Below are 17,314 nucleotides of genomic sequence, written 5' to 3'. Positions count from 1 at the left end.
TCGAGGTTCGATTACTGCAACGCTCTCTACATGGGGCTACCTTTGAAAAGTGTTTGGAAACTTCAGATCGTGCAGAACGCAGCCGCGAGAGCCATCGTGGGGCTTCCAAGATTCGCCCATGTTGCCTCAACACTCCGTGGCTTGCATTGGCTGCCGATCAGTTTTCGGTCACAATTCAAAGTGTTGGTCATGACCTTTAAAGCCCTACATGGCATTTGACCAGACTACCTCCGGAACCGCCTGCTACTGCACGAATCCCAGCGACCGATAAGGTCCCACAGAGTTGGCCTTCTCCAGGTCCCATCGACTAAATAATGTCGTTTGCCGGGCCCCAGGGGAAGAGCCTTCTCTGTGGCGGCCCCGGCCCTCTGGAACCAACTCCCCCCTGGAGATTAGAATTGCCCCCACCCTCCCTGTCTTTCGTAAACTACTCAAGACTCATTTATACCGCCAGGCATGGGGGAGTTGAGATATTCCTTCCCCCTAGGCCATTACAAGTTATGCATGGTATGTCTGTGTGTATGTTTGGTTTTATAATAAGGGTTTTTAGTTGTTTTATTATTGGATTGTCACATGCTGTTTTTATCATTGTTGTTAGCTGCCCCAAGTCTACGGAGAGGGGCGGCATACAAATCCATTATTATTATTATTATTATTATTATTATTATTATTATAAAAAAAACAATCTCCATCAATTAGGATTTATCCTTGTTGGTAATAGAGTTTATTTAATATTTATAGTTGATAAAATGAATATAAAGTTAGGCTGAGTGTTACATTTGCCTTTTTAAAACCATTCCTATTCTAAAAATAATCAAGGTTTTAAATTTTATGTGATAGGAGAGAATTTTAAGTTCATTTAAATCTTCATGGACTGGTCTGGATATTCATGCATTTGCCTAAGTCCTTAGCAGTTCTTAAGTGTTTGAGTAGAATGTCTTTCCCTGACGAATAATCTCTCCAGCTTTCTGTAACCTCTCATATTTCAGTAAAATGCTAAGTGAAAACATTAGGGTGTTGCTTTACTTTTTTTCTGTTTAGGAAGCAAAGGTAGACAGAAATGTTAAAAACAATGGAGAAAGATGTATGGTAATAAAAAAATAGAATTATCGTTATCCTATGCCATCTTGCAATAATAAAATAAGCTAAATAATCTAAAAGCATCTTGAAGATAAAAAATACCCAAACCTCTTTGCTTGGATTTGGGAGATAAGAGCTGCTGCGGTAACTGCTATTTTAGCAAATAAAAATATGAAACAGTCTTTCAAACATAAAGAAATGAGATCAGAGTCAATACAAATGAGGGGCCATAAACACATGAAATTATTAATTGTGTTAATATTTCAATGCTTACTCACATTACTAGAGTCATTACTATTTTCTTTAAACAAAATATTTTCTATAAATAGATTGATTACAGATTTTTGCAATACTCTAAACTATTAAAATCAATAGAATTTGAATTATGTATGACTGCTGTAAGTGTATTTAATAGATTAAATGTAACTGAATCTTGATCCAAGTTGTTAGTAATGGATAGATCTAGACAATAAAGTTAATAAATTACTGTGTTGTAAATAAAATTATGGTTCTCTTTTCCCTTTTCTAAAAAAAATTGCATTTTCAGGAAAATTATTCCGATGCAGAGACTTACCACTGATAGTAGAATTTTTTTTAATGTTCTACAAGGATAAACCAATTGATTGGCTACTAGACCACTTAATTTCGGTTAAAGTTTGTAATCCAGAGAAAAATGGAGTAAGTTATCTATTTATTAACAATAGCTATATGTATCATTAATCATTAAGTGTTGTACCACATGATTCTTGACAAATGTATATTTTATTTTATGTACGCTGAGAGCATATACACCAAGACAAATTCCTTGTGTGTCCAATCACACTTGGCCAATAAAAATCTATCTATCTATCTATCTATCTATCTATCTACACAGACACATTGACATACACAAAACGAGAGACACATTTTAAGGAAAAATTATAACTATATCATTTTGTATTAAAACTGATTTATAAATTAACCAGTTTCCTGAAATTTTAGTGCTAACAATTAAGTCATTGTATTATTAAAAAGCATCCATCATTATACTGAAAATAGAAATACAGTGGAACCCCGACATAAGAGCTGCTCGACTTAAGAGCTACTCGAGATAAGAGCTGGGAGAGGAGAGACATTTTTTTATTTTATTTTATTTATTACTTGGATTTGTATGCCGCCCCTCTCCGCGATACGAGCCGAGAAGAGCCGGGCTGGCTTACTTTCCTTCCTTCCCGCGCTGATGCAGAGCCACTCGAACAAAGCGTCGCGCCCCTCTGATGCTTTCGGCGGCTTCCGAAGCGACGCTGGGCTCTTTTGCCGCCAAAAGCGTCAGGGGGGCGTGACGCTTTGTTCGAGTGGCTCTGCATCAGCGCGGGAAGGAAGGAAAGTAAGCCAGCCCGGCTCTTCTCGGCTCGTATCCCGGCACTTGGTGAGTGGAGAGGCGGTCGCCTCCCCTGCCGCCCCACTCTGGGGGTCCTTGGCTTCTGCTGGGGGTGGGGGGATCCGAACGCTGTTTTGAATTTCACATTCCGAGTGGCCCAAACGCCAAAGGCGAACTTCCGCACCTCAGGAGTTAGCTCGCAAACGGCGCGGCTGTTTTAAAACATCGCTGCCGGCCTGGGGGGGGAGAGGGAAAGGGGGGAGAGGGGGGAGAGAAAGAGAGAGGGAGAGAGAGAAAGAGAGAGGGAAAGGGGGGGAGAGGGGGGAGAGAAAGAGAGAGGGATAGAAAGAGAGAGAGAGTGAGAGATGCTCAGTGAACCTTTCTTTGAAGTTGCCTTTCTTTCTTTCTTTCTCTCTCTATTTCTTTTTCTCTCTTGCTCTCTTGCTCTTTCATTCTTTTTTCTTTCTCTTTCTTTCTTTCTTTCTCTTTCTTTCTTTCTTTTGCTTTCTTTCTTTCTCTTGCTTTCTCTCCTTCCTTCCCTCCTTCCATTTCTTTCATTCTCCCTCTCTATTTTTATTTCTCTTTCATTTTCTTTCTTTCTCTCTTGCTTGCTTTCTTTCTTGCTCTTTTTCTTTCTCTCTTTTACCTTCCCTTCCTCTATTTCTTGCTTTCCTTTTCCTTCCTCCCTTCTTTCCTCCCTCTACAGGATTGGGTGGCAGTGAAGTTACTCTCCCCTTTCATAAGTTTCCTTGCTTCCTTCCTCTGTTCCTGTCCCTTCACCCTTCCTTCCTTCCTTCCTTCCTTTCTTTCCTTCCTTCCTTTCCTCCCTCCATTTCTTGCTTTCCTTTTCCTTCCTCCCTTCTTTCCTCCCTCTACAGGATTGGGTGGCAGTGAAGTTGAATAAATAACTACAGTTTAATGAATAAAAATAAAAGTTTGCCATGTTGATTGTTTTGGGTAAAAAGAGGAAGGGAAGGAAAGCTCTCAGCTTATGATCTTATTAATAAGTAAAGTTACATTTATTCTTGCAATGTCTTTTTGCATAATTTAGACTAACTTTGTGAGTTTTTTGAGGGCTGGAACCAATTAAAATTATTTACATTAATTCCTATGGGGAAAAGTCGTTCGAGATAAGAGCTGCTCGACTTAAGAGCGCAGGTCCGGAACGAATTAAACTCGTATCTCGAGGTACCACTGAACTATATTTCCTGGGCTATGATTTCTCCGTCAAGTTATTTCCATTTTAATTTACAATATTGGTTATTTGCAGTTGCACAGTAACTTCATGTTATTTATTATTCCATTTGTAGATAATCCTTGACTTACAACACTTCATTTAGTGACTGTTGAAAATTACAATGATGCTGAAAAAAGTGATTTATGACTGTTTTTCACACTTATAACTGTTGTAGTATCCCATGTTTATGTGATCAAAATTCAAAAGCTTGGCAATTGACTCATATTCATGACTGTTGCAGTGTCCTGTAGTTCCATGATCCCCTTTTGTGACCTTTCTCCTGATTGGTAGGGAAGGTTTGCCTATTTGCCGATGACTCTAAAGTGTGCAATAGGGTTGATATTCCTGGAGGGGTCTGTAATATGGTAAATGATTTAGCTTTACTAGATAAATGGTCAAAGGAATGGAAACTGCAGTTTAATGTTTCCAAATGTAAAATAATGCACTTGGGGAAAAGGAATCCTCAATCTGAGTATTGCATTGGCAGTTCTGTGTTAGCAAAAACTTCAGAAGAGAAGGATTTAGGGGTAGTGATTTCTGACAGTCTCAAAATGGGTGAGCAGTGTGGTCGGGCAGTAGGAAAAGCAAGTAGGATGCTTGGCTGCATAGCTAGAGGTATAACAAGCAGGAAGAGGGAGATTGTGATCCCCTTATATAGAGCGCTGGTGAGACCACATTTGGAATACTGTGTTCAGTTCTGGAGACCTCACCTACAAAAAGATATTGACAAAATTGAACGGGTCCAAAGACGGGCTACAAGAATGGTGGAAGGTCTTAAGCATAAAACGTATCAGGAAAGACTTAATGAACTCAATCTATAGAGTCTGGAGGACAGAAGGAAAAGGGGGGACATGATCGAAACATTTAAATATATTAAAGGGTTAAATAAGGTTCAGGAGGGAAATGTTTTTAATAGAAAAGTGAACACAAGAACAAGGGGACACAATCTGAAGTTAGTTGGGGGAAAGATCAAAAGCAATGTGAGGAAATATTATTTCACTGAAAGAATAGTAGATCCTTGGAACAAACTTCCAGCAGACGTGGTTGGTAAATCCACAGTAACTGAATTTAAACATGCCTGGGATAAACATATATCCATCCTAAGATAAAACACAGGAAGTGGTATAGGGGCAGACTAGATGGACCATGAGGTCTTTTTCTGCCGTCAGTCTTCTATGTTTCTATGTTTCTATCAGCTGGGACTCGGGAGGCAGAGAATAAATGGGAGCGGGGCCAGATCTCTGAACTACGCAAAATTTCCGTTACCTGTTCTCCCTAAGTGATCAGAACCTTCTGAAACCAACTTCTGATACTAACACATTTTATAGTTTCTTCTTACAAGACTATATGTAAGAGAAAAATAAAGGGTCAGGTAAAATTCTGGTAAATATGATTGTGTGGTTTTTATGACACAAAATGCTTTCCTTTCCAGAAAGACTGTCAAAGCCGGAAGTCTAATTTACGTGTCCGTTATAAACCATCACTTTTTCAACATGTGGGATTTTATTCTTCTTTAACTGGAAAAACACAGAGGCTGAGAGTAAGATGTCTTTTTTTGTTTATTCTGATTTAAATTTGTTTTATTTTAGAAAATAATGAGATATTTCTTTCGGTTAGGTTTTCACAGAAAAATAAAATTAACTGCAGCTCCAGTCAAGAAGTGTTTATGTTGGCCTTTTAAAATTCCTACGGTTTGGTAGGAAGAATTAGGATTTTGTCTTTTCAAATAAAGCAACCTTATTAATTTGGACCTTTAGCAAACAAATGGTCATAAATATAACTACACTTGATCCCCTTCTTTCTAGCTTGCTTTTATTTCTCATGTTTTATATAACTAATTTATATAGAGAAGTTATGCTGGATCAGACTAATGGCATGAGGACTTCCATAATTTATTCTTACAATGTCAACTAGATATATCTGGGGTGTGTGTGTGTTTGTCTATGATTGTTTGCCTCCGCCACTTGGTCACACCTGTTTCATCTCCAGGCCTGGAGACGAAACAGGCGCGGTCAAGTGGAGGAGGTAAACAGTCCCATTCTGTCTCTAGGGCAGTGTTTCCCAACCTTGGCAACTTGAAGATATTTGGACTTCAACTCCCAGAATTCACCAGCCAGCAAATGCTGGCTGAGGAATTCTGGGAGTTGAAGTCCAGATATCTTCAAGTTGCCAAGGTTGGGAAACACTACTCTAGGGCAGTGTTTTTCAACCAGTGTCAGGTGTGCCGCGAAACTCAGCTTCTGAGATCGGAAGCTGAGCTTCATTCTTCCTGCCTCCTTTTTCGCGCCTTTGGGGCCCAGCGGGAGAGCGCTGGCAGCAGCGGCATCGGACAGTAGCCGGGGCAGCGGCTGCGAGTGGGAGCTCCAGGTCAGAGGCACTGGCAGTGCCCCGGCCAGCTGGAGATTCCCTGGCAGCACCAGGTAATAGCCGGCAATGTAGCACCCTTTTCCAGGGCTGCGCAAAGAGCCGGGCGTTGGAGTTTGGGGTGGGGAGCAACGAAAGTGCGGAGGCCAGCCCCGCGGCCGCCCCCACCCCCAGTGCCTCCGGCCTCCTTGCGCCCCTGGCTTCCCGTCACTGACGCACGCACGCACGTGCGCTCCGCCCTTTCTCCAGCTCCTCCTGCAGCGGTGGCTGCAATGGCGGCGAACGCTCGGAGAAAACCTCACAGTGGAGGTCGGTGAAGGTTCTTTGGAATGTCGGGGGCGCGTGTGCGCGCGTTCCCCATCCCCCTGCCAGCCCACCCGGACAATTTACAATAAGAAAAAGCTTTGCCGGCCTCCGCAGAGAAGAAAGATAGAGAGAGAACAAGAGAGAGAAAGAAGGAAGAGAGAGAAAGAGAGAGATAGCAAGAGAGACAGAATGAGAGAAAGAAAGAGAGAGAGACAGCAAGAGGGGGGAAGGAGGGAGAGAGAAAGAGCAAAAGAGAGAGGAAGGAAGGTAGAGAGAAAGAGATAGCAAGAGACAGAATGAGAGAGAGAGAGAGAAAGAGAAAGAAAGAAAGAGACAGCAAGAGGGGGGAAAGAGGGAGAGAGAAAGAGAGCAAAAGAGAGAGGAAGGAAGGGAGAAAGAAGGAGAGAGAGAAAGAGACAGCAAGAGGGGGGAAGGAGGGAGAGAGAAAGAGCAAATGAGAGAGGAAGGAAGGAAGGAAGAGAGAAAGAAAGAGATAGCAAGAGAGACAGAATGAGAGAGAGAGAGAAAGAGAAAGAAAGAAATAAAGAGAGAGAGAGAGACAGCAAGAGGGGGGAAGGAGGGAGAGAGAAAGAGAGCAAAGGTGAGAGGAAGGAAGGGAGAAAGAAAGAGGGATGGAGAGGGAGAGAGAAAGAGGAAGGGAGAGAAAGAGGGAGGGAGAGAGAAATAGAGCGAAAGGGAGGAAGAGAGGGTTTTTTTTTGTCCAAATTCCCCCCCCCCCCGCCGCTCAATGTTCCCCAGGATTTTGAAAATGTGAATAATGTGCCGCGGCTCAAAAAAGGTTGGGAAACACTGCTCTAGGGAACTCAGCAATGTGACACAAAAGAAAAAAATAATAATCTCCCATTTGGCTTCCCTTTAGTTCCTTGTCATGTGAATTCCCAGGATCCTGCATGAAGTTATAATTTATTTGTTTGCTTATTTGTTTGAACTGGTTTTATTTGCGTAAACCAACCATTTTTTTCTCTGGAAAGCAGAAACACAGTTATATACACACACAAAAAAAGGTAAGGCTGGAGATGGGGTTAAAAAATAAAGGTGTAGCACTTGGAAAAAGCTTCAGGAACAAAATTAAACATCCACATTCTTCAACAGAAGTCTTTGCAGCCTATTGTACCTCTGCCTATTTCTTTGTTTCCAACAGCTGCTTCTGTCCTTATCAGTAGGACAAGCTGTAATTTGATAAATTGATAACTAATTATTTGGGAGACTGTAATTACTACTAGATATGGTGTTATCATTGCTCACAATCACTCATGCCCTTATCACCTCGAGGTTCGATTACTGCAACGCTCTCTACATGGGACTACCTTTGAAAAGTGTTCGGAAATTTCAGATCGTGCAGAACGCAGCCGCGAGAGCCATCGTGGGGCTTCCCAGATTCGCCCACGTATCTACAACACTCCGTGGCCTGCATTGGCTGCCGATCAGTTTCCGGTCACAATTCAAAGTGTTGGTTTTGACCTTTAAAGCCCTACATGGCATTGGACCAGAATACCTCCGGAACCGCCTGCTACCGCACGAATCCCAGCGGCCGATAAGGTCCCACAGAGTTGGCCTTCTCCGGGTCCCGTCGACTAAACAATGTCATCTGGCGGGCCCCAGGGGAAGAGCCTTCTCTGTGGCGGCCCCTGCCCTCTGGAATCAACTCCCCCCCGGAGATTAGAACTGCTCCCACCCTCCTTGTCTTCCATAAACTACTTAAAACCCACTTATACCGCCAGGCATGGGGGATTTGAGACACCTTTCCCCCAGGCTTATTATAATTTATGTTTGGTATGTATGTGCTGTTTGGTTTTTAATTATGATAGGGTTTTTAGTTTTTTCTTAATATTAGATTTGTGCCTACATATATTGTTTTATCGTTTGTTGTGAGCCGCCCCGAGTCTTCGGAGAGGGGCGGCATACAAATCTAATAAATTATTATTATTATTATTATTATTATTATTATATTATTATTATTATTATTATTATCATCACAGACAGCTATGAGTGTGTGGGGATAGTGAGTGGTGACACATAGATTGTGATGTTGCAACAAAAACCCAGTGAGTTACTTAGCCTGATGCAAGGACACGAGTTTAAACGTTGTGGTTTGAGTTGTGACATCATAATGCAGGTTTCGTTGTTTTTTCATTATTCTGCTTAGTAATAGACACTTATTTTTGTTCCCGCTCTGAATCTTCCCCATATTGCCTTTAGCAGGAGATTCCCAAATCTTGTTATATTCCAAGATTATAATTTGTGCATTATTGTTTTTGATAAAACTTTGTACAATAGTGTTTTTAAACGTGAATCTACATTTATATTTTACAGGATAAAGATTTTGACAAAACATCATTTAGGAAACATGTTAATCCTCCTGCAAAAATGAAAACAAGTTTAAAAGCATATCAGCGGTTTACTCTAGAAAAGGCTTACAATGGACTAGAAATATTTTGGGCTCTTGCTCCTAAAGCTGGAGATTATATTCTGTTCATTTTTGAGGAACCATTGAAAATAATAAGGTAATTAATCACCTGAGGCAAAATTGTCTCTAATGTAATGATTTCCCCCACATCAAAATTGGTTATCTAACTTGCCTTAATTTTTCTCAAAGTGAAAAAAGTTCCAATAAGTCATTTGAATTGGGAAAATGACAAATGAGATAACACTAAGATTACATTGTTGTTCTTGTGTGATCTGATAAGGTCCCACAGAGTTGGCCTTCTCCGGGTCCCGTCGACTAAACAATGCCGTTTGGTGGGCCCCAGGGAAAGAGCCTTCTCTGTGGCGGCCCCAGCCCTCTGGAACCAACTCCCCCCGGAGATTAGAACTGCCCCCACCCTCCCTGTCTTTCGTAAACCACTCAAGACTCATTTATACCGCCAGGCATGGGGGAGTTGAGATAGCTCTTCCCCCTAGGCCATTACAAGTTATGCATGGTATGTTTGTGTGTATGTTTGGTTTTATAATATGGGTTTTTAGTTGTTTTTATTATTGGATTGTACATGTTGTGTTTATTATTGTTGTTAGCCGCCCCGAGTCTGCGGAGAGGGGCGGCATACAAATCCAATAAATTATCATTATTATTATTATTAATTATTATTTTTAACGAAAATAGCAAAGATAGAGAATGCTATCTGACATTGCTGGATACTGCCTAATAGTAGTTCCAATCTTTGTTACCGCTTTATTCCTAACTATGCGTATGGAACAAATGTCCTTGGAGAAGGGCGGCATATAACTAAAATAAAATAAAACAAACAAACAAACCCAAACCTCATAACTATAATTTACTTTTTGTTTGTAAACTGTTTGTAAACTGTTCTAGAAGCATTTTCTCTAAACAATAAGTTGAACTTGTCTCACATTAAAAGCCCACAATTTCATATTAATGGTAACTTTCCTCATGTTTTTATGCAATTTGCTCTGCAGATATTTATTTAGAAGTGGAAATTCGGATCATCGTAGAGACATATTGTTTAACGCTACTGTAGATGTTTTACCTAGTAATGTAAGTATCTCTACCCATATCAATGTGAAGCTTCTAGAAAAGTAAGAAGCTTTATATTTCTATCTACTATCCCTAATCTATTAGGGTCCTATCTTCTACATAGAATAGTTTCTTCAACATTTCTAATAAATGATAACCTTTTAAATTGGACAACCATTTGTCTGATATGGTAAAGGGTTTCCTGCCTGAGCACGGTCTCATTCTATTCTGTTCATAACTATTTGCCTTTTAAAATTTCTTCAAAATTGTTTTTTCATTGTAGTTGGATATCATGACGAACATAATGTAAGCAATTATAGTGTCCCCTTCTTTATTACTTCCTGGCCCTACTTTGTTTCTCCTCAAACCACAATTTGACAATACAGTGTTCCCTCGATTTTCGCGGGGGATGCGTTCCGAGACCGCCCGCGAAAGTCGAATTTCCGCGAAGTAGAGATGCGGAAATGAATACACTATTTTTGGCTATGAACAGTATCACAAGCCTTCCCTTAACACTTTAAACCCCTAAACTGCAATTTCTCATTCCCTTAGCAACCACTTAGATTATTACTCACCATGTTTATTTATTAAAGTTTATTAAAAAAATATTTATTAAAGGTGGACGAAAGTGTGGCGATGACGTATGACGTCCTCAGGTGGGAAAAACCGTGGTATAGGGGGGGGAAACCGCAAAGTATTATTTAATTAATATTTTTGAAAAACCGTGGTATAGACTTTTCGCGAAGTTCGAACACACGAAAATCAAGGGACCACTGTATTCCTCATTTGAAATAACCTGTTGGAAATTATGTCACCTAGCCAGAGGAAAAATGATTTCCTAGAGAGATTTGATGGTGGCGGTGTTTTAAACACACCAATAAGCAACGACCCTCACTGACTAGTTGGGAATTTTCACTGAGCTTTAGCTGAATTTTACATAACAGAAATGTGATCAAGATGATGTTGCTTTTCTTTCCAGAGACTGGTTAGAATTTTATTCCTTTTATTTGTTTCAGAATATTACTTTACGGACTGTAAGAAACAATGCAAACAACATCACCATCATAAAAACTTGGGATGGATTTTTTCAGATAGGTAAACAATACATCGAAAATGCTTCTAGTTTGATTGCTATTTTTCAATGTTGTTGTAGTGAACAAGTGAGGGGGCTTGTGGCAGGTTGCATCCAAAAGTTATTTTCCACTGGATAAAATGTAATTTTTCTCTTCTTAGAATTTTTAAATTTTATTTTATTTATTTATTTAGTCCAATACACAATGAGGGTTTTAGTGGGTGTATATATATACACACACATAGAAAAGTACATGATGAAATCTAGATAACTTCAGCTCTCTTTTGAACAGAAAGGGACATAAATAACTATATTTTGAAGAGGACTTTATGTCCTATTATTTATTGATTTTTTAAAATCCAATTTTGGTATTGTTTATCATTTTGTAACACTTTGGTGATGATACAATAGTTTCTTTCTATCTACTTATTTATTCATTTATTTAGTAAATATATACTCATTTATTTAGGTATATGTATATGTTTGTATACATTGTGTGTCTGTGTCTGTGTGTGTGTGTGTGTATACACTGTTCAAAAAAATAAAGGGAACACTTAAACAACACAATATAACTCCCAAGTAAATCAAACTTCTGTGAAATCAAACTGTCCACTTAGGAAGCAACACTGATTGACAATCAATTTCACATTCAACTTTGTACAGAATAAAGTATTCAGCGAGAATATTTCATTCATTCAGATCTAGGATGTGTTATTTGAGTGTTCCCTTTATTTTTTTGAGCAATATATAATACATACATATATGTATGTATGTACATATACATACAGATATACTGTATAGTTGATTGTCGAATATCTAACACACATACACACACACACATACAGTGGTACCTCTACTTAAGAACTTAATTCATTCTATGACCAGGTTCTTAAGTAGAAACATTTTTAAGAAGAAGCAATTATTCCCATAGGAATCAATGTAAAAACAAATAATGCATGCAAACCCATTAGGAAAGAAATAAAAGCTCTGAATTTGGGTGGGAGGAGGAGGAGGAAGAAGAGGAGGAGGACAGTCGCTGCCGAAGGAAGAAGGTGAGGTGAGGGGAATCAAAAAAATCCAAAACTTTGAGGCTTAAAAAAAAAAGAGGGACTCAGAGGCAGCGGAGCATGGGGCCTCCAATACACCCAGCGCGAGGCTGCCTTCCATACACTGCCTTCCATACTTTTATTTATTTATTTATTTATTTATTTATTTATTTATTTATTTGTTTGTTTGTTTGTGTTCGTTCGTTCGTTCGTTCGTTCGTTCGTTCGTTCGTTCGTTCGTTCGTTCGTTCATTCATTCATTCATTCATTCATTCATCTGGCTGCTGCTGCTGCTGCTACCTGCTGTCTCTTCCTTCCCATGCTGAAGGGCTCCCCTCTCCTCTCCCTCGCTTTGTAACCGGCGCCTTTCCTTCGCTGTGGTGACTCCTCGGCTGCCCAGAGCAAAGGGAGTGTTTCTTTTCTCTGGGCGCTGGCAGAGGTTTATTCCCTCTCCAAGCGGCCAGAGAAAGGAAAACACTCCATTCGCTCTGGACTGCCAAAGTCTACTTAAGCACCACCGAAAGGCTCCTCTGGCAGCCCAGAAAAGCCCAAGATGGCTGGGATTAAAGGGGGAATGGCAGGAAACTGGCTAGGCCTTCGTGCCGCTCTCAAATTTCCTGGGAAATCTTTCCGGGCTCGGGTTCTTAAGTAGAAAATGGTTCTTAAGAAGAGGCAAAAAAACTTGAACACCTGGTTATTATCTAGAAAAGTTCTTAGAATAGAGGCATTCTTAGGTAGAAGTACCACTGTATTTCGTGAGGTAAAAAATATCCTGAATCAATTTCTAGATACTATAATGATTAAATCATTTTTATAATTATACTGTAATTAACCATGTCTTAATTAACTTAACTACACATATATACATACATACACTAAATGTGACTCTTTATGGTTCTTTATGGCAGGATATTATGCTAAAAAATAATTTTGGCATACACCTGAAGTAATATTTTTATTTATTAATAGACAACTTTGAAGATGGAATAGCAGAGGGTGGCATTGTCCCATTTTTAGGAAATATAAATGCTTTACGTGTGTTTATTCATTCTAATTCTCCCAAATGGGTATTACTAAGCGAGGTAGGTACAGATTTTTAGACTATCAAGATTATAGAAACACAGAAACATAGAAGTCTGATGGCAGAAAAAGACCTCATGGTCCATCTAGTCTGCCCTTATACTATTTTCTGTATTTTATCTTATGATGGATATATGTTTATCCCAGGCATGTTTAAATTCAGTTACTGTGGATTTATCTACCACGTCTGCTGGAAGTTTGTTCCAAGGATCTACTACTCTTTCAGTAAAATAATATTTTCTCATGTTGCTTTTCATCTTTCCCCCAACTAACTTCAGATTGTGTCCCCTTGTTCCTGTGTTCACTTTCCTATTAAAAACACTTCCCTCCTGGACCTTATTTAACGCTTTAACACATTTTCCTTCTGTCCTCCAGACTATACAGATTGAGTTCATTAAGTCTTTCCTGATACGTTTTATGCTTAAGACCTTCCACTATTCTTGTAGCCCGTCTTTGGACCCGTTCAATTTTGTCAATATCTTTTTGTAGGTGAGGTCTCCAGAACTGAACACAGTATTCCAAATGTGATCTCACCAACACTCTATATAGCGGGATCATAATCTCCCTCTTCCTGCTTGTTATACCTCTAGCTATGCAGCCAAGCATCCTACTTGCTTTCTCTACCGTCTGACTGCACTGTTCACCCATTTTGAGACTGTCAGAAATCACTACCCCTAAATTAACCTACCATCGCCTTATGTACCATTGCAATCATTTTAAAAATAATTTTGTTCTAATATATTTAGGAATATGTTTTGTAATTAATTTGGAGTAAATAGAGCCTTTTCAGACTTGTTCTATGACTCACATTCACAGTTATTTTGAACTTTTGTTTTAGAGAGAAGTGTCAGCTGTTCTCCATTTACTTAATTTTCAAAATAAACATAATAATAAAGTATCACTTTCAAAAATTTCCCTATTAATAGTTTTTTTTAAATTTTACCCTGTTATTGATACCTCCTCAGTCAGAATTTTTGAAACAATTACTGTATGAAAGTTTACATTTTTAAAAGGGTATTGTTATATTTTAAATATTTCCAAAATACCATGCGGACATACTGGGAGGAAAATGTGTAAAGATATTGAGAGATTGTGAATTGTAAATGTACTTTGTATTTACCATGTTGAGAAACAGCATCTCTTTTTTTCTAATGCAGATATTTATAGAGACGTGAAATAAAGAATTACAGACTTCTTTGAGATTTTGAAAGTGTAAAAGCAGTATGGAAACAAGGCCATCTACTGGTAGCAAGAAAATGATCAACAATAGAATGCTATTTTCTTCCTAATACCATACTGTGCGGTGGGACTAGGAGAGTGGTTAATTATATTAAGTTTAGAGAATATTTCCATATTATTTTTTCAATAAATGAAATTATTGTAATTATAATCTATTGCCAAGAAGCTCTTTATTAAAAAGTTTAAATTGTCTGAACAAAAAAGGCTATACTTCTATACAAACATAATAGAAGAAAATGTGGTTATAGACAACAGAATTTATGAATGAATACACATTTATATACCAACTGTAAAAGCTACATGTGAACAAATGCATAGTAGTTTAGCAATACAGTGATCCCCCGATTATCGCGAGGGTTCCGTTCCAAGACCCCTCGCGATAATCGATTTCTCGCGATGTAGTGGTGCGGAAGTAAAAACACCATCTGCGCATGCGTGCCCCTTTTTCCATGGCCGCACATGCGCAGATGGTGGAGTTTGCGTGTGGGCGGCGGGGAAGACCCGGGGAAGACCCAGGGAAGGTTCCTTCGGCCGCCCAACAGCTGATCTGCTCCGCAGCGTGGCAGCAGCGAGGAGCCGAAGATGGGGTTTCCCCGTTGCCCAGGCAACGGGGAAACCCCATCTTCGGCTCCTCGCTGCTGCCGCGCTGCGGAGCAGATCAGCTGTTGGGCGGCCGAAGGAACCTTCCCTGGGTCTTCCCGCCGCCCAGGCAAAGGGGAAACCCCAAGATTGCTTGCCGCTTGCCCGTTCGCCCGCCCGCCCGGCTGCTCGCTTGCCGCTCGAGAGCAAGAGGGGGAGAGATAGAGAAAGAGAGAGAAGGAAAGAAAGTGATGAGAGAGGGAGGAAGAGAGTGTGAGAGAGGAAGAAGCAAGATAGAGAAAGAGAGAGAGAAAGAAAGATGAGAAAGGAAGGGAGTGACGTCATCGGGTGGAAAAATCGCGATATAGCGTTTCGCAATGATCGAGATCGCGAAACTCGGGGGATCACTGTACATCAAAACAAATAAAAACAGTAAAACATGATCTTGCCAAAATGACATACTTTTACATTTTCTTTCAGATGACAAATTTTATTAAGTATTTGGTCAAGATTTTAATTTTCCTTAAATTATTTTATTTTGACATTTTGTTGGGCTGTAATCTCCTAGTGTAAAAATTGAATTGTCTTACCTTATGCTTCCATCAATAAAATTTACTGATACATTATATTTATATATTATTGCATCAGTCATCACAAGCTGGCATTAGTTCTATTCAATTTCCTTTCAAGAAGGAAGAATTGATGGAAGAAATTGTGCACTTTACATCTTCCATATCTTACTAACCTAGGTTTACCAGCTCCAGCTGAAAATAGTCCTATAGATTTTCTCCTTCCTATAACGCTATGCAGTAAACATATTTAATGCACACACTGTCCAAAATGAAACTGCAATCTACCCAGGCCTGTGGAGCTCAGATATTTCTTCACACATATTTCTTCATATTAGATCAGGAGTAATATTTTCATTTTTAATGAGTATAGGGTAGAATTATGGAAATGACAGGTGTACTCTTTGATTCATAACTAAATAAAATCTGAAAACTTAAGTCTTTTGAAGGAGATAACAGCTATCAGATTTCAGGCAAGTAAGTTTGGACTTTTTAAAAAGAATGTTCAGTATGGTTTGCTATGGAAATTTTACATATGTGACATATACTGTGTTGTGGTTAGCTCTGGCCCAGCTCCTGCCCCAAGGACTGTGGATGTGGGGGAGACATCCACATGCTGCAGGCCTGTTTTGCCCCCCCCCCCGGGTGGAATCTGCTGCTGAAGGCTCCTCTGACCAAGAAGACAGTAGTGACAGGGAGGAGGAGAGTGTGGCAGACAGCTCAGAAGGAGATCAATTATCTAGCTCCTCCTTGGATTCAGAACAAGAGTTAATGATATAGCCACGCATGCAGAGAGCAATGCATAGGCAACAACAACTGAGAGATTATTATCAAAGAAAATGAGGCCACCTGTGGTTGGGTGGGGCTGTGGTAATTAGTGAGGCTGCTATAAATAGCAGCCTGTGGGTTTGGCCATTGTGGAGGATTATCTGATTGTTGTGTTTCGTGACTGCTTTACTGACTTTGACCTTTCGTGTGCTGATTTCCCCCGCTTTGAAACTAAACCAGAGCAAAGTGTGTTTCACTTGGTGAAAGAAGAAGGACTGTGAATTGCCTCACAGCTGCAAGCTAAGTATCACAGAACTGATAAGGGACTTGTACAAGTTACCAGTTTGTTTGGAGACGAGTGCTCTTTGCTATACCAAAAGAGGGCTTAGTTTAAGTGACTTTTCATTATAAAGAACATTGTTTTGAATTTTCAAACGTGTGTGTGTCTGAAATTTGTACCTGTGAATTTTTGGGAGGAGTCTACCAGAGAGCCCGACAGAACAGGTACTGTATGTAAAAATGCCCCTAGCTAAGATTCCTAAAATTTGTTTAACTCATTCTTTGCACCAATCTACACACAAAAAGAAACTGTAGCCCAACCTACCAAAAACATAACTGTAAAAGAAAGACTATAAATAAAAAATTAAAATAAGCAAGAAAATGGTAGTAAGAAAAAACCTGTCCGATCTTGATGAACATAAATCACTGGGATCTTGAGCTTTTTTGGAGGTTCTGGCAGGGAAGCATAGCTATTGCATACCATTGATTGAAGATTGGTACACACCTTCTATTCGAATATGTCACCAATCTGCTGGAAGCGCAAACAAACGCAGGGGACATATTATTATTTATGGTGGACATACGCAGCAGCGAAAAAATACTGAACTAAAGAAAATGGCTGGAGGAAACAACAGAATACCTAATAAATTGGAAACTGGATCTGTGGACATCTAGAATCAAGTTATAATAGTAGCCAGCATGGGTTTGCTAAAAATAGATCATGCCAGACCAATCTTATTTCATTCATTGACAAAGTGACTATAAATCAGTGGAGCAGCAAATTGCTGCGGACATAGTATACTCAGACTTCAGCAAGGCATTCAACAATGTAGAGGACAACC

The 17,314-nt window shown here is 39.6% G+C and overlaps 1 protein-coding gene across 1 annotated transcript in view; it reads left to right on the top strand.

The window, feature by feature from the left end:
- Nucleotides 1-14,279, top strand: part of MGAT4D (MGAT4 family member D) — a 43,188-nt gene extending 28,909 nt beyond the window's left edge. The window contains exons 8-14 of the mRNA XM_070756642.1: nt 1,628-1,758; nt 5,110-5,217; nt 8,682-8,872; nt 9,783-9,861; nt 10,857-10,935; nt 12,928-13,040; nt 14,196-14,279. Coding sequence (XP_070612743.1) covers nt 1,628-1,758; nt 5,110-5,217; nt 8,682-8,872; nt 9,783-9,861; nt 10,857-10,935; nt 12,928-13,040; nt 14,196-14,213 — 719 coding nt within the window. The 3' untranslated portion in view covers nt 14,214-14,279. The remainder of the gene's footprint in view (nt 1-1,627; nt 1,759-5,109; nt 5,218-8,681; nt 8,873-9,782; nt 9,862-10,856; nt 10,936-12,927; nt 13,041-14,195) is intronic.
- Nucleotides 14,280-17,314: the final 3,035 nt, after the last annotated feature.

Source organism: Erythrolamprus reginae, chromosome 7 (assembly GCF_031021105.1).
Source record: "Erythrolamprus reginae isolate rEryReg1 chromosome 7, rEryReg1.hap1, whole genome shotgun sequence".
In the NCBI taxonomy this organism is placed as follows: domain Eukaryota; kingdom Metazoa; phylum Chordata; class Lepidosauria; order Squamata; family Dipsadidae; genus Erythrolamprus; species Erythrolamprus reginae.
Note: the sequence above shows the minus strand (reverse complement) of the source record. Positions and strands in the feature narration are given on the sequence as shown.